Raw genomic sequence first — 24,088 nt, forward strand, 5'->3', positions numbered from 1 at the left:
GAAATGAACGACCGTCGAACGGAAACGAACGGTCATCGAACGGAAATGAACGACTGTCGAACGGCTACCGAACGGCTATTGAACGTAAAACTATATTCAAATATCAAACAAATATTTAAATGTATTACAATGTATCACCATGTATCGAAATATAATATCTGTGGCAGCTGTGTCACGTACGGAAACACAATACTGCGCACGTACATAGATAAGGAAAAGGAAAGAAAGGAGAGAATAAGAAAGATGATAAAAATATATTGCATCATTAATTTATTATAAATATGGATTCGATGAATCATTATCATGATGTTTCAATCACCAATTATAAATCTTAAATACATTTTGTAAAGCGCAATTTTTTCATTTTTCGACGCGGTATTGCGATATATCGCACGCCATCATCATGTCTCGGAGAGCGATCCGCCTATCGCTTCGCCGCGCGCCTAGTATAAGATTACAGTGGGATGACTCTCGTTGCCGCGCGCTTCTACTCACGCAGATATTGGTCGATATTCTTTATTTAATTTTTCGTTAATTATTGCGAATATCACAAAACAGTACACAATACGTCCTTCCTTCTTAATTTGAGCCAATCTACCTCCTTACTTCGTATGGGCAAAAATTTCCCTGACACCCTGTATATGCACAATGACATACTTTTGCTACAGATTAAGAGGATGCCGGACCTTCCTGTATTACCGCTAAATTTTGTGCACAGAAAACTTTTTATTAGTTGCACAGAATAATAAATACTTCTCCACAATTAAATTACACATAGCAAGAAATATGAGAGTGAACCATTTTATGTTTAAAATAAAGAAAAAATAGAAAATTACAATTTTCTTATCGGCTTCTGACATCAACTCGTAACAATATTAGCTGAATATAAAAGTTTTGTAGTTTGTACGTACAAAATAAGAGCACACTCAGCTCGGAATTTCCTGAAGGAATATAAGTGAACAGTCAGAAATGCGTTTAGAAGCGTAGTAAAAAAAATTTCTGTGCAGAAAATTTTTGTGCATATGTGTTTGTGTGACATCGATGCAAAAGAGTAAAACAGACCTGTAGATTAGTTGCCCGATGTCGCGATAGATGGCGCTGTAATCGGTTTGTGTGACAAGGAGAGTCAATCTCGTACCATCCTTCTCTTTCATCTTGCGTGTAATAGTATACGTCAGTATACATGTACGCGCACACTAAAGCATTACACTCTTGCGTTTTCTTTCTCGAATTTCGCGTCATAGATACTCGCTGTCACGCAGTGGCGTAACAATCGTACGCGTAACAAGCTGCGGAAAAACAGCGTTACAACGTGTTCCGTAGAAAATATTATATGTAAGTTATACATATACACAATATATATATATATGTGTGTGTGTGTGTGTGTTGCGTGCGTGCGTGCGTGCGTGTGCGTGTGTGTGCGTGTGTGCGTGTGTGGATGTGTGTGGGTGTTGGTGTGGGTGTATGTATGTATGGACGTATGTATGTACAAAAGTGATGCGAGAGTTACGTGAAGAAGCGAGAAGGTAATAAGAACGAGCAAAATAACAATAAGAACGAATGAGATAGAAATAGCACGAGCAACGAGGACTCGAACTCGAGAATCGGATCTTTCTTTCACACTATTATTTTCCTCTCGCTCGCATCTAGTACTGTCTCGCTCGCTCCTATTATTGTCTCGCTCGCATCTATTACTGTTTCGCTCGCTTCTATTATTGTCTCGCTCGCATCTATTATTGTCTCGCTCGCTCTCGATTCTTGGGTCCGCTTATCTTTTCGAGCTGTCTATCACGATTGTCAAGTGTGACGGAGAAAGCAAGACCATGAGTAAACAGCGAGCGAGATGACCTATCATCAAAGAGTTCCGAAGTCTCTTACAATCGGTTTCTTCGCTTCCTCTATCCCTTCCGAATTCATGAAAATGTAAACATCTTATAAAATAAAAATTGAAACTTTTATTTTTAATTTCATCGGTTTGAAAATAATTTTAATGAATTAATAAGATTTTTGCGATTAAAATGATATCAAATACGGCGTAAATCGGGTAATTTTTAATTAGTCTGATAATACAAGTTTTATAATTATATATTTAACTAAATTTATGCCACTTATATCGTGTTTGATATTATTTTAATTGTAACATTCTCATTATTCTATTAAAATTACTTTCAAATGAATAAAAAATGCATTTTATTTTCTGACATATATTCGTGAATATTATAAATAAAGTCTCATGTAAGAGACTTCGCAATGTTCGACATCGGAAACTCTTTCATTATTTATAATAATTCATAATATAATAATTTACGACTTTAAATTGCCATAAAATAAAAACTAAAACTTTTATATTTTATTTCATCTTTTTTGATAAAAAGGGATTAATGAAATTTTTGCGTTTAAAATGACATCGAACACAATATAATTCGGATAACTTTTACTTATTGTTATATAAGTAAAAGAATGTATCTAATTGAAAATTATTCGAATAAAATGTTGGGTTGTTTAATGTGATTTTAGTCGTAAAAATCATATTAATTCTAAAATTATATTCAGTAAGGTAAATTAAGTAATGTAAAAATTTTAGTTTCTAATACATTTGCAATGTTATTAATTGTGATGTTCACATGATGTCTCCTGGTCTAAATATGGTCGATATAATTAATATTAAATGATCTATATATTGTGCAGTGAAATAAATTATCTTAATTTATTATACATATTAAAATAATTTATTTATTTCTTTCACATATTTAAATGTACCAGAAGATGTCATGTGAACATCACAATTGATAACATTGAAAATGTATTAGAAACTACAATTTTTACATTACTTAATTTATCTTACTGAACATAATTTTAGAATTAATATGGTTTTTACGACTAAAATCACATTAAACAACCCAATATTTTATTAGAATAATTTTCAATTAGATACATTCTTTTACTTATATAACAATAAGTAAAAGTTATCCGAATTATATTGTGTTCGATGTCATTTTAAACGCAAAAATTTCATTAATCCCTTTTTATCAAAAAAGATCAAATAAAATTTAAAAGTTTTACTTTTTATTTTATGGAAATTTAAAGTCGTAAATTATTATAAATAAAAAACGAAAAAGTTCCCGATGTCGAATATTGCGAAGTCTCTTACATGAGACTTTATTTATAATATTCACGAATATATGTCAGAAAATAAAATGCATTTTTTATTCATTTGAAAGTAATTTTAATAGAATAATGAGAAGGTTGCGATTAAAATAATATCAAACACGATATAAATCGCATAAATTTAGTTAAATATATAATTATAAAACTTGTATTATCAGACTAATTAAAAATTATCCGATTTACGCCGTGTTTGATATTATTTTAATCGCAAAAATCTCATTAATTTATTAAAATAATTTTCAAACTGATGAAATTAAAAATAAAAGTTTCAATTTTTATTTTATAAGATGTTTACATTTTCATGAATTCGGAATGGATAGAGGAAGCGAAGAAACCGATTGTAAGAGACTTCGGAACTCTTTGATGATAGGTCATCTCGCTCGCTCTCTATTCATGGTCTTGCTTTCTCCGCCACACTTGACAATCGTGATAGACAGCTCGAAAAGATAAGTGGACCCAAGAATCGAGAGCGAGTGAGACAGTAATAGATGCGAGCGAGAGGAAAATAATAGTGTGAAAGAAAGATCCGATTCTCGAGCTCGAGTCCTCGTTGCTCGTGCTATTTCTATCTCGTTCGCTCTTATTGTTATTTCGCTCGTTCTTATTACCTCGCTTCCTCATGTAACTCTCATATCACTTTTATACATACATACGTCCATACATACGCACACCAACACTCACACCCACCCACACACACACGCACACACACATATATGTACACGTACAGATTATATATTTTACCAGATGCGGTTTGCATGTGCGCTCTAGTTATTATTTAAAAAATATTTTTTAAAAAATATTTATCCCAGAGACGATTTATTCGTGGACTGGTGGTTTTTAAAAATATTTCATACCAGATGCGGTTTGTATGTGCGCTCTGGTTATTAAAATATTTGTTTTAGAGGCGATCTATTCGTGAGCTGATTATTAAAAAAAATTCCAGAGGCGATCTAATTCGTGTGCTGGTTATTCAAAAAAAATCCAGAGGCGATTTAATTCGTGTGCTGGTTGTTTTTAGAAATGTTTCATACCAGATGCGGTTTGCATGTGCGCTCTGGTTATTAAAATATTTATTTCAGAGGCGATCTATTCGTCAGCCGATTATTAAAAAAAATTCCAGAGGCGATTTAATTCGTGTGCTGGTTATTCAAAAAAATTCCAAAGGCGATTTAATTCGTTTGCTGGTTGTTTTTAGAAATGTTTCATACCAGATGCGGTTTGCATGTGCGCTCTGGTTATTAAAATGTTTATTTCAGAGGCGATCTATTCGTGAGCTGATTATTAAAAAAAATTCCAGAGGCGATTTAATTCGTGTGCTGGTTATTCAAAAAAATTCCAAAGGCGATTTAATTCGTGTGCTGGTTGTTTTTAGAAATGTTTCATACCAGATGCGGTTTGCATGTGCGCTCTGGTTATTAAAATATTTATTTCAGAGGCAATCTATTCGTGAGCTGATTATTAAAAAAAATTCCAGAGGCGATCTAATTCGTGTGCTGGTTTAAAAAAATCCAGAGGCGATTTAATTCGTGTGCTGGTTATTGAAAAAAAATCCAGAGGCAATTTATTCGTAAGCTGGTTGTTTTTAGAAATATTTCATATCAGATGCGGTTTGCATGTGCGCTTTGGTTATTTAAAATATTTATTTCAGAGGCGATCTATTCGTGAGCTGATTATTAAAAAAAATCCAGAGGCGATCTAATTTGTATGTTGATTATTCAAAAAAAATTCGAGAAGCGATCTTAATTTGTGTGCTGGTTACTTTCAAAAATGTTTTACATCAGATACGATTTGCATGTGCATTCTGGAAGCGAAATTTAAACGAAATTTAATTCAGAGATCATAAAGACACTGCCTCAACTAAAAGGCATATTTGATAAGAATATAAATCCAGATAAAATGAATCATTGAACCGATTTTTACACGTTATAAGAGGATTCTTATTTTGAAAGTGTGCTATATATTGCGATAATTCTTATATAATTGTAGCATGTCATATAGCGACAAAAGCTAACAAATTATTGGAGCAAATTATACTGATCGCTGGCGATTTTTTTTGATGACACCAAGCTTCGAATGTACGATAGCCTACCCGGCTATGTGGTGTCTATTGGTGCTTAAAAGAAAATTACTTTCATTGCCGTTGCCTACAAATAATATAATATTTGAAAAGCTTCGACTTGATAGCATATGCTGTGAAATTTATGCTGCGGCTTTCACTATACTACTATAAACTATAGCCTTAGAAGGAAATCCTTGTAAGGAAAAATATTTCAATAATGTGAAATGTACAAAGTAACATTTTTTTTAAATTATAGCAGAAAGTAAATTGCCTTTTCCAAAGTGATAAATTATTCATATATCTTACATTTATCATATCTGATCACGATATTCCAATGAATATCGTTAGAAAAGACGCCTCAGTACAAATATCTCATTTGCATATATCGGAGAAACGAAAAAAATATATATTATGGTTGCGTCTGGAAATGGACGATGAAACCTATTATATTATCGATATAAATCTATCATTTCGATGCTTTTGAGACAAAGAATGTATTATGAAAATATTTATATTATTTATAAATTTTACATTACATCAATTTGCATAAAACATTTTATATTGTTAGCTTTTGATTATATCGATTTAACAAATGTCGTGCATAAATTGTAATTTGTAGATAATTATATGCAAATATCTCTTTTATTGTATATACAGAATGTCGCAGAGTACTATACATATATAAGCGCTTGTGAGGAGCGCAGTAAATTGAAGAAACAAGTCCCATAGCATTTTACGATTTTTGCAATAATAGAAATTATAAAATAAATAAATTATATAATAATATTAAATAAAATCGAACGAATGTGTATCTACGTGTGTGTTTGTGTGTTTGTGAGAGAGAGAGAGAGAGAGAGAGAAGCGCTCGGCCGTTCGAGCTATCGCATGATCCAGTGTGTTTGGCATTTTGTCGGCGCGCGGCAAGGGGAGGGACAGCGCGGCGCGGCGATGACGTTGTAACGAATGACAACGGCATGTCCCGCTGTTCTTCCCCTTGCCACGTGCCAACGAAATGCCTAACACGCTGGACCATGCAATAGCTCAAACGACCGAGCGTTTCTCTCTCTCTCACACAAACACACAAACACACACGTAGATACACACATTCGTTCGATTTTATTTAATATTATTATATAATTTATTTATTTTATAATTTCTATTATTGCGAAAATCGTAAAATGCTATGAGACTTTTTTCTTCAATTTACTACGCTCCTCACAAACGCTTATATATGTATAGTACTCTGCGACGCTCTGTATATACAATAAAAAGGATATTTGCATATAACTTTCTACAAATTACAATTTATGCACGACATTTGTTAAATCGATATAATCAAAAGCTACAATATAAAATGTTTTATGCAAATTGTTTGATGTAATATCGTATTCGTAAAATTTATAAGTATATAATATTTCTAAATATTTTCACAATATATTTTTATTATATATATAAAGAGACATAGCTAAATGAGAGCAATGATATTAGAATTATGTTTAATATGTACGCAATAAAGACAGATCTATGCTCCAAAATCGTTGCTTGTGCGAGACGATAGAGTAGTGAAAATGCAACATATTTTTTGTTCCAATAAACACAATTAAACACAATGTCAAGAAAAACTTTCACATTGCTCTTTCTAAAATATGCATGTCTTTTTATTATAGACAATACTGTCGGTAACATAACTATAAATGTTGGTAATGACACTTTTAGTTATGTTAAAATGAGGGCGCCTACCCGTCGGAGTTCGGCTGCGACTCCGACATCCTCTTAAGGTCCATATTCTGAATCCTCTTTTATCGATAAAAGTGCCTCTAAAAGTGGCTTATAGCCAATCAGAAGGCTTATAAGCCACTTTTAGAAGCACTTTTATCGATAAATGCAGATTCAGAATATGGACCTAAGTGAGAATTTTTTAATCCTTACATAAATCTTATATCTGAATTGAAAGTTTACCATTTGTATATCCATAATATGGTATCAGAAGATCGATGATAATAAAATTTTAGGAAACAATCTTATTGTTAGATTATATATACACACACATCAGATTTATTAAAATATCTTAGCGAAAAAATAATACATTCCTACAATATGGTAACACATTTCTAATAAGCATTACAATTAATTCTTCGTACTATATTTTCGTTACTATACTTTTAGCTTCTCTTCTTACCCTTCAAAATTCATAGTTACTTAGTTAACCAGTCGTCCCAGGTATTTTGACATTTGGGACTCACTTTTTTCGCTTCTTCGCATACCTGATTCACGTAATCAAAATATTTGCCCCAAGCGCAAATCTGTAGTTGCTTCTTATTCTCTATGCACTCGTAATACAATCTGCAGTCACATTCGTGACGCCATAATGTGGGGACACCATCTGGACACTCGCCAGGTATTATAGGTGTAGGTGTAGGTGTAGAATTGCATTCATCAGCTTCTCTCTTTATACATTTCTGTTCTGTCGAGCTAAAATATTGACCTTTCTTACACTCCTGAGCGATCCAGCCTTCATTTTCGCATGCGTAATATTTTTTACAGTTACACTCGTGTTTCTTCTTTTCGCCCTGAGTACACGTTTCGTTATTTACCGGACAAGTGCCTTTTACGCATTGCGACGAATCTATATCAAAGTAGTATCCTTCCATACATTCGTGCAAGATCTTCTGACAGTTTATACATGAGTAGTATTTATTACATTGGCATTCGTGATTGATAAGGAGGTTACCGTCTTCACATTCGGTTCCTACTGCCTTGCAATTTTTCCCTGGAACGCAAGTTTTTCTATCCTTGTCAAAAAATTGTCCGAGCGGACAATCGTGCAGGACCTTTTTTTTCTTTTTGCATTCGTAAAATTTAGTACATAGGCACTCGTGCGGAAGTAGATCGTCATTGTTAACGCATTCGGTTTCCTCGCCACCCCCGGAGCCACCCCCATCATTGCAGTCGCACTCCGAGTTTTCGGGCTTAACGCAACCTTGAAATTTGTTACTAAAGTATAAACCGGTCTTACAGGTTTTCAAGATCTTTTCTTGATTTTTGCATTCGTAATAGTGACTGCAATCCTTTTCGTAGTATATCAATTTCGGCGGGCAAGGGTCCACCGCCGGACATTCGTTCTCTGCTTCAAAAGTAGAAGATTCATTTCCGGCGATCACATATGCGGCGGCCTGAGATGCCAGGAAGACAATGGCGATTAAGTATATTTCTGTGCCGAACAAAAAATATTGGGATCAAATTGACTGTTACAAGTGAAAAAATCTATTATTTACATATAAGATTCGGATTCGTGCAAAAAGAAATCTTGAGAAGTATCTCAATCAATTTTTCATAATCTTATTCTAGAAATTCATTAAACATGCTCACCCTTCATCGCCTGTCACTTGCTTTACTCGTTCTTGAAAAGAAGAGAATATCGTATCGTATATAAATATATCCTATTAACACGTCACTGTGATTCGTTTATAACTGTCCGAATTAAGGCGTATCCGCTTTTATAAATATGCATGGCGTTATCGCAAAAATCTTATGTTGCTTTATCGCAAAATACAAGGATAGATTATCACATCTGTTAAAAAAGATTAGCAGAACTGTACTTATTTTTTATGGAACCCTAAATACATTTTCTCTAATTCTCATATAAATTTGCATAGGTCCACAGAAAGAGACTATCATGTGTATTTAATAAAGATATAATAAAATATTTATTTTTGAATTAATAAATGTAACACGTTTCATACACAAATAAATTATTAATTTAAAAAATTTGTATAAATATTTTATAAAAGAATTACAATTTATACAAACATTTTCATATACCATAATATTTAAAAAAATATTTTCTTTATTTCCTTTATTGATTTGTACAATAATATAATTCATTTAAATCGCAAACTTTACTATAATTTTGTGATTTATCGAAATTTTTAAACTTGCAAGACATTCATCTAACATCTAGTAGCATTCAACTAATGCTTATAAAATATGTACGATCTTGATTGAAAATGTATTCTTTTTTAGAAGAAAGGATTATCAGTCTTATTACTCCGAAAAAGATATATTGCACAATAAAGCAATCTTTTCGTAATAATCATAAATTGATAAGTTTATGAAACATGAGGAAAGGAAAATTGAAATTATATTCATATATAAATTTGATTTCAATCAAGATAAGAGAAAGAATATTATTATATATATTCATCGTAATTAAAAAATATAAATAATGCATATATTAATTTTATATTAATTTTCGTATTACAAATGAATTTTAATTTAAATAGTAATCGCAATAAAATATTTTATCATTAACTCCTTTTAGATACGGTAAATCCATAATGTGAAATAATTCGCAATATTATTTATCGAAGTATTAATCGGCTCATGGCCGATGACAAAAGATGATAATAATAGAAAGATTAAAGTATTAATTCGTGATTCTCGGTTATAATATCATATCTATGGAAAAGTCACAATTATACAATTGTGTGTATCGAGAAAGTAGAGACTTTTTAAATGAAATTCTCGTGCGTAAATAGTTTCTTTTCAGTTCATTTTATTTTTTAATTCTTATGATAAAGCAACATAAGATTTTTGCTAAATAGCATTAAATAGACGATTTTAAGATTTGTTAAAATCAAAACTTTATTAGATAAATTTGTTAAAAATATTTCAACTTGTAGCAGATTATTTATTTATTACTTGTTAGATTTATTTTTTGTTAAATTTGTAATAAATTCGCTTGTTAGATTCGTAACAAATTTATTTTCATTTATAATTGTTAAATTTATCATTACAGACAAAGATAAATTCATCATATATGTATAATTATCGAGAAAATTTTCAGAGATATGTATTATATTGAAACTTTTATTTCAAAAAAGAAAAAGAAAAAATGACAAATATTTCTTTAATATATTGTATTTTTCTTTGGCTTAAATTATATATACATAGGAATATACTACAGAAAAAAAATATTGTTTTTGTAAGCATATTATTTCTTATCGAAACTTATTCCATCAATAAAGTATTTTATCAATAAGGAATTGTTAAAGTCCGAATTTGATATAATCTTTTGATTTCAAAGTGAAAAGTTGAGATTTTATTTTGGCGATATCTCGATTCATTATTACGATATTATCAAGAGTATAATGTGCGTATAATGTGTATTGATATAACATATAATAACTGATAAATATTAGAAAAGATTGTATTTAGCAAAAATAATTGTTACGTCCGGCGGACTCCACGATTCTTTTCTTTCCTCGAAATTATACGATAAACATTGGTAGGGCCAATTCTTACTCGTAGATATCTGAGACAGAGAATAATAAATGGAATCTGACATTAAGCGGATGACCAGTCGCTGTCAACTCAATTTTTTTACTATAAAATCAAATAGTCGTATATGTTTATAATTGATATGTCCGGTGAAATGTAAAACTACTTGCGCTCAAACGATCCTTATCAAGTACCACGTCAACAATAGGCATATTATACTCTGTCTCTTAGAGTAAGAAACAATAAATAAAAATAATACTAAGGGTGACCAGTAGTTATAACTTAAGATTTCTAAAACAAAATTTTAATTACAGCTGTCACGTAAAAATCCAAGTGCTTCGCATGTTTATAATGCTCCATATGAAATCCTTCCAGTCGACACAATTTGTTACTGCTATATAACTTGGGAGTAATACTTTATATAACAAATGTTTTGTGATATTTATATCACAGTTACTTCTATTTATCGCTTTCTGTTATGTAATATAAATGTACGAATGCAACATATTATTTACATAACAAGCATGTGGTGCTTCAATATATAACCAATATTGCAGTATGATATTGCAGCAACGTAAAATCAATATCATTAATCAGTTATATGCTAATATTATTTTTATATAGAATTTAAACGTTGAAACTACATAGATGTTATATTATGGCTGCGTTCCGAAATTCACTGCCAGTATTGTAAATCTATAGTTTACGTTACGAATATTGTAGATTTTCATTACTGCAGTATTTTCAAGTAAATACCCGACAAAAACAGTTACGTCACATCCTCGTCGAATCCACGTATTTTACGTGGCTTACGTGGATGCAGATTTATCCACGAATTATCTACGTGGATACAACTTTCTTTTTTCATTATTACATCGAGGTACTTTATTCTCGAAATATCAATGTAGATTTCATGTGGATATTTCTATTGAAATTATGATTAATCATCGCGTAAACTCTAAAATCAAACATAATAATTTTAAGTGTTTTAAATTTATTACACATCGACAAAAATATTTTACCTCCATTTCTCTCTCTCCTCTCTCTCTCTCCATTTCTCTCTCCTCTCTCTCTCTCTATCTCTCGCTCCATCCAATAATCATCATCATCCGTATCGTCATCGATGATAATAACGTCTTCTTCAGCCATTATACGTGACCAACGAAACACAGAACAACGAAAGAAATAATATTCTAATGTCGCAGACTCCTCTTCATTACATATCTTTTAATATCTTTCGTCTCACTCTAACTAGAGCATCACGTCTCACCTAATCTTAGCATTTCTCTACATCTTTGGCGGAACGTGTTGAGAAAATTATCAACTATTTTATTCTTATTCGTATGGAAGGAAAGAATTAAAATCACAAATGGAATAAAAATAATTATTTATTGCACGCATCGTAAAGAATATCATTTACAGCACATGTTAGTAATTCGCAATCAATTAATGATTCGCTGTTAAAGACATCACTCTCGCGTATCGTTTTTACAGCATCGCATACAGTAGTAATATTGTTACGTTGTAATACAGTTTCAAATTGTTTAAATTTTTCATTCACGAGATAGGTATTCTCGCATAACCAATTGTGCATATGATCGATATAATTTTCAAAATTAAATAAATGTAATAATATTTGTGGTTTCATATACAAAGAATTTTCGCATAATGTGAGTTTTACAATTTTCGATTGATACATTTCGAGCATTAGATCTCCAATCCTTAATGAGGGAGTACTCGATTGTAGAAAACAGTCAATGTCTGCTTGCTTCTGCATCAACAAATTCCACGTTGAAAAAGGCAACACTATTTGATTGCCTCGATTATCCCCGAGAATCAGCTCCACGTACGATACAGCTCCAACGCTTATTCCAATGTCCAAATACTTATACGACGTTGGGGTTAGAGCGTACCTTCTTCCAAGTATGCGAGCCGCACGACGAAGCTGAATGCTATATAAATATAAATAATTAGACCAAAATATTAAAAAATTAATAAATAACAAAATTTTTTAAATAATCAAATCTTACGTGTCACATTTTTGCTTCTTACACGGTATGTATCGTCTCAAAGATTGTTTAATTTTCTTTTTGATAATTTTTCCGAGATGCAGTATGCTTTTGTTTGAATTGTCAAGTAGAAGCCCAGTCGACACAATTACGTGTTCACTATATAACAGCTATACATTTCAATATCACATTTTATATAACGTGAAAGTTGCTGCAATGTTGTAGTTATATTATAATTTCGCCCCTTTTCAAAAGTAACGGTGATGATACATTTATGTTACAAATACATAACCGAAAAACATAGTTGCTATATATATGTTACGTATCCCGACAAAAACAGTACGTGAAATCCACGTTATTACCACGTAGATTAATATCGTTGAATCCACGTGGATATTCGAGTGGATAATCCGCTCAAAAACGGTACTAGAATCTACGTGGAATCTATGTGAAAATTTCATGAACTTTCGAGACATATTATTTTCTTCATTTTTGATAAGTGAATATCTTGGACATTTATAAAAATATATAAATACACTCGGCCATAAGAATAATTTTATTTTTATTTATATTTTATTTTTAATATACGCAATATATAAATAGGCTATCTCCCATTTATCCGTTTAATTTCAAATAATCTGTTCCATATTCTGAATCCCAACAAGCGATCCAGATTATTAAACAAATAATTTTAAATTAAATCAGTTTATTAAATTAAACTGACTAAAAGATCGTCTATAATGAAAATAATAACGGTGGAGTGGACGGTGGAGTAAGGCGTAAGACTAGGAGTAATGCGAAATGGAAAAGAACCATTCGCTTACGCCTTACTCCATCGTCCACCAATATTACTTCCATCGTAGACGGTCCTTAAAAGAAAAAATAAACTTCGGACCGTGTTAGTATCAGTTCTTTATATACACTTTATGACGAAAAGTTGAATACGAGTTAGCTAATTTGATGCAGCGCCGTATAGCGGCAAAGCGAGGAAGCATATTCTATATACATATGTACTATTACATATTTAGAAACATACAGATATAATCATTTTTTTAGCAAACTTTTTTATCTTTCTGAAAGATTTCAGAAATATTGCAAATACAATATTATATAAAATATAAATATTATAATATTATAATATAATTATAAAAAACATGATGCAGGTATATTTCTGAAATATTTCAGATACAAAATTACAATTGAAAAATTTTAATAAAATTGTAACGATGCACCCCCTGCACGTTACTTTGTTCCCGGCATGCGATCCGCCGGAAGCTGCCGCCCGGCAGAACACCCGCCGGGCAGAGGCAGGGGCGCGGTGCGCCCACATTTTTTAAACGTGTAACACGTACCGTATACGGCTTTAAGCCGTTAGGCTAAATTAGCCGAAAAAGACCGAGCGTCGCCGATGCGGCCCGAATCGCCGACCGGCGAAAACCCGCGTTCGGCGAACTTACCGAACCCCTCCGAACGAGCCCGACCGTACTGTTTTCCCGAAACCCGTTCGGAAGGGGTAATACCGCCGCGCGCCGATGCGGGTAATTAGCCGGTATAAAAAGGCCGCATTCGACAAATTAAGCACCTATTTTTCCTATCCGCTCACGCAAGTGAAACGATTCGAAACCTAGACCGCTCCAAAAGAATTAGCCAACTTTAAAGATCCGGAGGTAGAGAGAACTCTTCCTCCATCGAGCACTCTCGATTCTTGACATAGGCTCCTTCCATCTGAGCATTATCCGACCGAAATAAACCGAATCAGAGTGCACTCCGGTTCGATCGAGAGATCTCGATATCGGTCTAACATCCGACCGCCTAAACGCCCGGTGCATACACCTCGGGGTAGAGAGGAGAGCTACCTCGGACGAGGCATTCTCGTCGGCACGGCGTTCTCGGAATTTCTTATCTCCGTTAGGAAATACTCGCGAATTTCCAAGAACCGCACGCTTATCATCTGCGTAAAAACGGGGCTAGACCGAAAGCCCAGACGAGCGACAAAAACGCGAGCCACGCTACATCAAACGGTCATTGACCGCGCCGTTTGTAAACACACGCGGTATACGCGCATTCCAACGTGCGAAACCGCGAAAGAGATTAAAGTACGGGTTACTTGTGCATCGCGACCGTATACACGCTACATCGTACCGGCACACCGTACACGCATACGATCGAACATTTATACTTTTTATTTATATACGCTGCATCGTACCGTCACACTGTACACGCATACGTTCGACCAGTTATACATTTCTCTTCTGTACATATTTAACACGAATAAAACCTCGCTTTTATTTTCTGACGAAAACCCCAAGCGTGATCTTTGAGCTTGCCTAACTGAAAACCGAATCCTGACCCCGGCTGCGATTATCCGCCGGCGAGCGCGGAATTCGTCCGTGACAAAATATCTTTTAACATTACAATATACCGAGTCGTTGAATGATTAATCATAATTTCAATAGAAATATCCACATGAAATCTACATTGATATTTCGAGAATAAAGTACCTCGATGTAATAATGAAAAAAGAAAGTTGTATCCACGTAGATAATTCGTGGATAAATCTGCATCCACGTAAGCCACGTAAAATACGTGGATTCGACGAGGATGTGACGTAACTGTTTTTGTCGGGTACTTACTTGAAAATACTGCAGTAATGAAAATCTACAATATTCGTAACGTAAACTATAGATTTACAATACTGGCAGTGAATTTCGGAACGCAGCCATAATATAACATCTATGTAGTTTCAACGTTTAAATTCTATATAAAAATAATATTATCATATAACTGATTAATGATATTGATTTTACGTTGCTGCAATATCATACTGCAATATTGGTTATATATTGAAGCACCACATGCTTGTTATGTAAATAATATGTTGCATTCGTACATTTATATTACATAACAGAAAGCGATAAATAGAAGTAACTGTGATATAAATATCACAAAACATTTGTTATATAAAGTATTACTCCCAAGTTATATAGCAGTAACAAATTGTGTCGACTGGAAGGATTTCATATGGAGCATTATAAACATGCGAAGCACTTGGATTTTTACGTGACAGCTGTAATTAAAATTTTGTTTTAGAAATCTTAAGTTATAACTACTGGTCACCCTTAGTATTATTTTTATTTATTGTTTCTTACTCTAAGAGACAGAGTATAATATGCCTATTGTTGACGTGGTACTTGATAAGGATCGTTTGAGCGCAAGTAGTTTTACATTTCACCGGACATACCAATTATAAACATATACGACTATTTGATTTTATAGTAAAAAATTTGAGTTGACAGCGACTGGTCATCCGCTTAATGTCAGATTCCATTTATTATTCTCTGTCTCAGATATCTACGAGTAAGAATTGGCCCTACCAATGTTTATCGTATAATTTCGAGGAAAGAAAAGAATCGTGGAATCCGCTGGACGTAACAATTATTTTTGCTAAATACAATCTTTTCTAATATTTATCAGTTATTATATGTTATATCAATATACATTATACGCACATTATACTCTTGATAATATCGTAATAATGAATCGAGATATCGCCAAAATAAAATCTCAACTTTTCACTTTGATATCAAAAGATTATATCAAATTCGGACTTTAACAACTCCTTATTGATAAAATACTTTATTGATGGAATAAGTTTCGATAAGAAATAATATGCTTACAATAACAATATTTTTTTTCTGTAGTATATTCCTATGTATATATAATTTAAGCCAAAGGAAAATACAATATATTAAAGAAATATTTGTCATTTTTTCTTTTTCTTTTTTGAAATAAAAGTTTCAATATAATACATATCTCTGAAAATTTTCTCGATAATTATACATATATGATGAATTTATCTTTGTCTGTAATGATAAGTTTAACAATTATAAATGAAAATAAATTTGTTATGAATCTAACAAGCGAATTTATTACAAATTTAACAAAAAATAAATCTAACAAGTAATAAATAAATAATCTGCTACAAGTTGAAATATTTTTAACAAATTTATCTAATAAAGTTTTGATTTTAACAAATCTTAAAATCGTCTATTTAATGCTATTTAGCAAAAATCTTATGTTGCTTTATCATAAGAATTAAAAAATAAAATGAACTGAAAAGAACTAGAAACTATTTACGCACGAGTATTTCATTTAAAAAGTCTCTACTTTCTCGATACACACAATTGTATAATTGTGATTTTTCCATAGATATGATATTATAACCGAGAATCACGAATTAATACTTTAATCTTTCTATTATTATCATCTTTTGTCATCGGCCATGAGCCGATTAATACTTCGATAAATAATATTGCGAATTATTTCACATTATGGATTTACCGTATCTAAAAGGAGTTAATGATAAAATATTTTATTGCGATTACTATTTAAATTAAAATTCATTTGTAATACGAAAATTAATATAAAATTAATATATGCATTATTTATATTTTTTAATTACGATGAATATATATAATAATATTCTTTCTCTTATCTTGATTGAAATCAAATTTATATATGAATATAATTTCAATTTTCCTTTCCTCATGTTTCATAAACTTATCAATTTATGATTATTACGAAAAGATTGCTTTATTGTGCAATATATCTTTTTCGGAGTAATAAGACTGATAATCCTTTCTTCTAAAAAAGAATACATTTTCAATCAAGATCGTACATATTTTCTAAGCATTAGTTGAATGCTACTAGATGTTAGATGAATGTCTTGCAAGTTTAAAAATTTCGATAAATCACAAAATTATAGTAAAGTTTGCGATTTAAATGAATTATATTATTGTACAAATCAATAAAGGAAATAAAGAAAATATTTTTTTAAATATTATGGTATATGAAAATGTTTGTATAAATTGTAATTCTTTTATAAAATATTTATACAAATTTTTTAAATTAATAATTTATTTGTGTATGAAACGTGTTACATTTATTAATTCAAAAATAAATATTTTATTATATCTTTATTAAATACACATGATAGTCTCTTTCTGTGGACCTATGCAAATTTATATGAGAATTAGAGAAAATGTATTTAGGGTTCCATAAAAAATAAGTACAGTTCTGCTAATCTTTTTTAACAGATGTGATAATCTATCCTTGTATTTTGCGATAAAGCAACATAAGATTTTTGCGATAACGCCATGCATATTTATAAAAGCGGATACGCCTTAATTCGGACAGTTATAAACGAATCACAGTGACGTGTTAATAGGATATATTTATATACGATACGATATTCTCTTCTTTTCAAGAACGAGTAAAGCAAGTGACAGGCGATGAAGGGTGAGCATGTTTAATGAATTTCTAGAATAAGATTATGAAAAATTGATTGAGATACTTCTCAAGATTTCTTTTTGCACGAATCCGAATCTTATATGTAAATAATAGATTTTTTCACTTGTAACAGTCAATTTGATCCCAATATTTTTTGTTCGGCACAGAAATATACTTAATCGCCATTGTCTTCCTGGCATCTCAGGCCGCCGCATATGTGATCGCCGGAAATGAATCTTCTACTTTTGAAGCAGAGAACGAATGTCCGGCGGTGGACCCTTGCCCGCCGAAATTGATATACTACGAAAAGGATTGCAGTCACTATTACGAATGCAAAAATCAAGAAAAGATCTTGAAAACCTGTAAGACCGGTTTATACTTTAGTAACAAATTTCAAGGTTGCGTTAAGCCCGAAAACTCGGAGTGCGACTGCAATGATGGGGGTGGCTCCGGGGGTGGCGAGGAAACCGAATGCGTTAACAATGACGATCTACTTCCGCACGAGTGCCTATGTACTAAATTTTACGAATGCAAAAAGAAAAAAAAGGTCCTGCACGATTGTCCGCTCGGACAATTTTTTGACAAGGATAGAAAAACTTGCGTTCCAGGGAAAAATTGCAAGGCAGTAGGAACCGAATGTGAAGACGGTAACCTCCTTATCAATCACGAATGCCAATGTAATAAATACTACTCATGTATAAACTGTCAGAAGATCTTGCACGAATGTATGGAAGGATACTACTTTGATATAGATTCGTCGCAATGCGTAAAAGGCACTTGTCCGGTAAATAACGAAACGTGTACTCAGGGCGAAAAGAAGAAACACGAGTGTAACTGTAAAAAATATTACGCATGCGAAAATGAAGGCTGGATCGCTCAGGAGTGTAAGAAAGGTCAATATTTTAGCTCGACAGAACAGAAATGTATAAAGAGAGAAGCTGATGAATGCAATTCTACACCTACACCTACACCTATAATACCTGGCGAGTGTCCAGATGGTGTCCCCACATTATGGCGTCACGAATGTGACTGCAGATTGTATTACGAGTGCATAGAGAATAAGAAGCAACTACAGATTTGCGCTTGGGGCAAATATTTTGATTACGTGAATCAGGTATGCGAAGAAGCGAAAAAAGTGAGTCCCAAATGTCAAAATACCTGGGACGACTGGTTAACTAAGTAACTATCAATTTTGAAGGGTAAGAAGAGAAGCTAAAAGTATAGTAACGAAAATATAGTACGAAGAATTAATTGTAATGCTTATTAGAAATGTGTTACCATATTGTAGGAATGTATTATTTTTTCGCTAAGATATTTTAATAAATCTGATGTGTGTATATATATAATCTAACAATAAGATTGTTTCCTAAAATTTTATTATCATCGATCTTCTGATACCATATTATGGATATACAAATGGTAAACTTTCAATTCAGATATAAGATTTATGTAAGGATTAAAAAATTCTCACTTAGGTCCATATTCTGAATCTGCATTTATCGATAAAAGTGCTTCTAAAAGTGGCTTATAAGCCTTCTGATTGGCTATAAGCCACTTTTAGAGGCACTTTTATCGATAAAAGAGGATTCACAATATGGACCTTAAGAGGATGTCGGAGTCGCAGCCGAACTCCGACGGGTAGGCGCCCTCATTTTAACATAACTAAAAGTGTCATTACCAACACTTATAGTTATGTTACCGACAATATTGTCTAGAATAAAAAGACATGCATATTTTAGAAAGCAATGTGAAAGTTTTTCTTGACATTGTGTTTAATTGTGTTTATTGGAACAAAAAATATGTTACATTTTCACTACTCTATCGTCTCGCACAAGCAACGATTTTAGAGCATAGATCTGTCTTTATTGCGTACATATTAAACATAATTCTAATATCATTGCTCTCATTTAGCTATGTCTCTTTATATATACAATAAAAATATATTGTGAAAATATTTAGAAATATTATATACTTATAAATTTTACGAATACGATATTACATCAAACAATTTGCATAAAACATTTTATATTGTAGCTTTTGATTATATCGATTTAACAAATGTCGTGCATAAATTGTAATTTGTTGAAAGTTATATGCAAATATCCTTTTTATTGTATATACAGAGCGTCGCAGAGTACTATACATATATAAGCGTTTGTGAGGAGCGTAGTAAATTGAAGAAAAAAGTCTCATAGCATTTTACGATTTTCGCAATAATAGAAATTATAAAATAAATAAATTATATAATAATATTAAATAAAATCGAACGAATGTGTGTATCTACGTGTGTGTTTGTGTGTTTGTGTGAGAGAGAGAGAAACGCTCGGTCGTTTGAGCTATTGCATGGTCCAGCGTGTTAGGCATTTCGTTGGCACGTGGCAAGGGGAAGAACAGCGGGACATGCCGTTGTCATTCGTTACAACGTCATCGCCGCGCCGCGCTGTCCCTCCCCTTGCCGCGCGCCGACAAAATGCCAAACACACTGGATCATGCGATAGCTCGAACGGCCGAGCGCTTCTCTCTCTCTCTCTTTCTCTCTCTCTCTCTCTCTCTCTCTCACAAACACAAACACACACGTAGATACACATTCGTTCGATTTTATTTAATATTATTATATAATTTATTTATTTTATAATTTCTATTATTGCGAAAATCGTAAAATGCTATGGGACTTGTTTCTTCAATTTACTGCGCTCCTCACAAGCGCTTATATATGTATAGTACTCTGCGACATTCTGTATATACAATAAAAGAGATATTTGCATATAACTATCTACAAATTACAATTTAAGCACGACATTTGTTAAATCGATATAATCAAAAGCTAACAATATAAAATGTTTTATGCAAATTGATGTAATGTAAAATTTATAAATAATATAAATATTTTCATAATACATTCTTTGTCTCAAAAGCAACGAAATGATAGATTTATATCGATAATATAATAGGTTTCATCGTCCATTTCCAGACGCAACCATAATATATATTTTTTTTGTTTCTCCGATATATGCAAATGAGATATTTGTACTGAGGCGTCTTTTTCTAACGATATTCATTGGAATATCGTGATCAGATATGATAAATGTAAGATATATGAATAATTTATCACTTTGGAAAAGGCAATTTACTTTCTGCTATAATTTAAAAAAAATGTTGCTTTGTACATTTCACATTATTGAAATATTTTTCCTTACAAGGATTTCCTTCTAAGGCTATAGTTTATAGTAGTATAGTGAAAGCCGCAGCATAAATTTCACAGCATATGCTATCAAGTCGAAGCTTTTCAAATATTATATTATTTGTAGACAACGGCAATGAAAGTAATTTTCTTTTAAGCACCAATAGACACCACATAGCCGGGTAGGTATCGTACATTCGAAGCTTGGTGTCATCAAAAAAAATCGCCAGCGATCAGTATAATTTGCTCCAATAATTTGTTAGCTTTTGTCGCTACATGCTACAATTATATAAGAATTATCGCAATATATAGCACACTTTCAAAATAAGAATCCTCTCATAACGTGTAAAAATCGGTTCAATGATTCATTTTATCTGGATTTTTATTCTTATCAAATATGCCTTTTAGTTGAGGCAGTGTCTTTATGATCTCTGAATTAAATTTCGTTTAAATTTCGCTTCCAGAATGCACATGCAAATCGTATCTGATGTAAAACATTTTTGAAAGTAACCAGCACACAAATTAAGATCGCTTCTCGAATTTTTTTTTAATAATCAACATACAAATTAGATCGACTCTAGATTTTTTTTGAATAACCAGTACACGAATTAAATCGCCTCTGGAATACTTTTCGAATAACCAGCACACGAATTAAATCACCTCTGGGTTTTTCTTAAACCAGCATACGAATTAGATCGCCTCTGGATTTTTTTTTAATAATCAACTCACGAATAGATCGCCTCTGAAATAAATATTTTAAATAACCAAAGCGCACATGCAAACCTCATCTGATATGAAATATTTCTAAAAACAACCAGCCTACGAATAAATTGCCTCTGGATTCTTTTTCAATAACCAGCACACGAATTAAATCGCCTCTGGATTTTTTTTAAAACCAGCACACGAATTAGATCGCCTCTGGAATTTTTTTTAATAATCAGCTCACGAATAGATTGCCTCTGAAATAAATATTTTAATAACCAGAGCGCACATGCAAACCGCATCTGGTATGAAACATTTCTAAAAACTACCAGCACACGAATTAAATCGCCTTTGGAATTTTTTTGAATAACCAGCACACGAATTAGATCGCCTCTGGAATTTTTTTTAATAATCAGCTCACGAATAGATCGCCTCTGAAATAAATATTTTAATAACCAGAGCGCACATACAAACCGCATCTGGTATGAAATATTTTTAAAAACCACCAGTCCACGAATAAATCGTCTCTGGGATAAATATTTTTTAAAAAATATTTTTTAATTAATAACTAGAGCGCACATGCCGCATCTGGTAAAATATATAATCTGTACGCGTATATATGTGTGTGTGCGTGTGTGTGTGTGTGGATGGGTGTGAGTGTGGGTGTGCGTATGTATGGACGTATGTATGTATGTAAAAGTGATGCGAGAGTTACATGAGGAAGCGAGGTAATAAGAACGAGCGAAATAACAATAAGAGCGAACGAGATAGAAATAGCACGAGCAACGAGGACTCGAGCTCGAGAATCGGATCTTTCTTTCACACTATTATTTTCCTCTCGCTCGCATCTATTACTGTCTCACTCGCTCTCGATTCTTGGGTCCACTTATCTTTTCGAGCTGTCTATCACGATTGTCAAGTGTGACGGAGAAAGCAAGACCATGAATAGAGAGCGAGCGAGATGACCTATCATCAAAGAGTTCCGAAGTCTCTTACAATCGGTTTCTTCGCTTCCTCTATCCATTCCGAATTCATGAAAATGTAAACATCTTATAAAATAAAAATTGAAACTTTTATTTTTAATTTCATCAGTTTGAAAATTATTTTAATAAATTAATGAGATTTTTGCGATTAAAATAATATCAAACACGGCGTAAATCGGATAATTTTTAATTAGTCTGATAATACAAGTTTTATAATTATATATTTAACTAAATTTATGCGATTTATATCGTGTTTGATATTATTTTAATCGCAACATTCTCATTATTCTATTAAAATTACTTTCAAATGAATAAAAAATGCATTTTATTTTCTGACATATATTCGTGAATATTATAAATAAAGTCTCATGTAAGAGACTTCGCAATGTTCGAAATCGGGAACTTTTTCGTTTTTTATTTATAATAATTTACGACTTTAAATTTCCATAAAATAAAAAGTAAAACTTTTATATTTTATTTGATCTTTTTTGATAAAAAGGGATTAATGAAATTTTTGCGTTTAAAATGACATCGAACACAATATAATTCGGATAACTTTTACTTATTGTTATATAAGTAAAAGAATGTATCTAATTGAAAATTATTTTAATAAAATATTGGGTTGTTTAATGTGATTTTAGTCGTAAAAACCATATTAATTCTAAAATTATGTTCAGTAAGATAAATTAAGTAATGTAAAAATTGTAGTTTCTAATACATTTTCAATGTTATCAATTGTGATGTTCACATGACATCTTCTGGTACATTTAAATATGTGAAAGAAATAAATAAATTATTTTAATATGTATAATAAATTAAGATAATTTGTTTCACTGCACAATATATAGATCATTTAATATTAATTATATCGACCATATTTAGACCAGGAGACATCATGTGAACATCACAATTGATAACATTGAAAATGTATTAGAAACTATAATTTTTACATTACTTAATTTACCTTACTGAATATAATTTTAGAAGTAATATGATTTTTACTAAAATCACATTAAACAACCCAACATTTTATTCGAATAATTTTCAATTAGATACATTCTTTTACTTATATAACAATAAGTAAAAGTTATCCGAATTATATTGTGTTCGATGTCATTTTAAACGCAAAAATTTCATTAATCCCTTTTTATCAAAAAAGATGAAATAAAATATAAAAGTTTTAGTTTTTATTTTATGGCAATTTAAAGTCGTAAATTATTATATTATAAATTATTATGAATTATTATAAATAACGAAAGAGTTTCCGATGTCGAACATTGCGAAGTCTCTTACATGAGACTTTATTTATAATATTCACGAATATATGTCAGAAAATAAAATGCATTTTTTATTCATTTGAAAGTAATTTTAATAGAATAATGAGAATGTGGCGATTAAAATAATATCAAACACGATA

General features: G+C 31.7%; 3 protein-coding genes and 2 long non-coding RNA genes across 8 annotated transcripts in view; 3 read left to right on the plus strand and 2 right to left on the minus strand.

Annotated features, from left to right (window-relative positions):
* LOC145959837 (RCC1 and BTB domain-containing protein 1-like) overlaps window positions 1-24,088 on the plus strand; it is a 34,831-nt gene that overhangs the window by 5,247 nt on the left and 5,496 nt on the right. The gene's annotated exons all lie outside the window — the stretch shown is intronic.
* Window positions 1-24,088, plus strand: part of LOC145977603 (uncharacterized) — a 29,576-nt gene that overhangs the window by 2,030 nt on the left and 3,458 nt on the right. The window lies entirely within an intron of this gene.
* Window positions 323-1,302, minus strand: LOC145972858 (uncharacterized). The gene is made up of 3 exons (XR_014439300.1): window positions 1,063-1,302; window positions 837-941; window positions 323-701 (listed from the first exon to the last, which is right to left on the minus strand). It is a non-coding gene; the product is annotated as an uncharacterized LOC145972858 (long non-coding RNA).
* Window positions 7,288-8,688, minus strand: LOC145972864 (peritrophin-48-like). The gene is made up of 2 exons (XM_083101880.1): window positions 8,597-8,688; window positions 7,288-8,438 (listed from the first exon to the last, which is right to left on the minus strand). Exons 1-2 carry the CDS (start codon window positions 8,601-8,603, stop codon window positions 7,423-7,425), a joined length of 1,023 nt encoding a protein of 340 aa, XP_082958006.1. The 5' UTR covers window positions 8,604-8,688; the 3' UTR covers window positions 7,288-7,422.
* LOC145972871 (peritrophin-48-like) lies at window positions 17,723-19,135 on the plus strand. Its single transcript, XM_083101892.1, has 2 exons — window positions 17,723-17,814; window positions 17,973-19,135. The coding sequence occupies exons 1-2, from the start codon at window positions 17,808-17,810 to the stop codon at window positions 18,986-18,988; spliced, it is 1,023 nt and encodes a 340-aa protein (XP_082958018.1). The 5' UTR covers window positions 17,723-17,807; the 3' UTR covers window positions 18,989-19,135.

This window comes from Camponotus vicinus, unplaced genomic scaffold (genome assembly GCF_025532165.1).
Source record: "Camponotus vicinus isolate PSW18456_S1 unplaced genomic scaffold, iyCamVici1.0 SCAF_1, whole genome shotgun sequence".
NCBI classification, from domain to species: Eukaryota; Metazoa; Arthropoda; class Insecta; order Hymenoptera; family Formicidae; genus Camponotus; species Camponotus vicinus.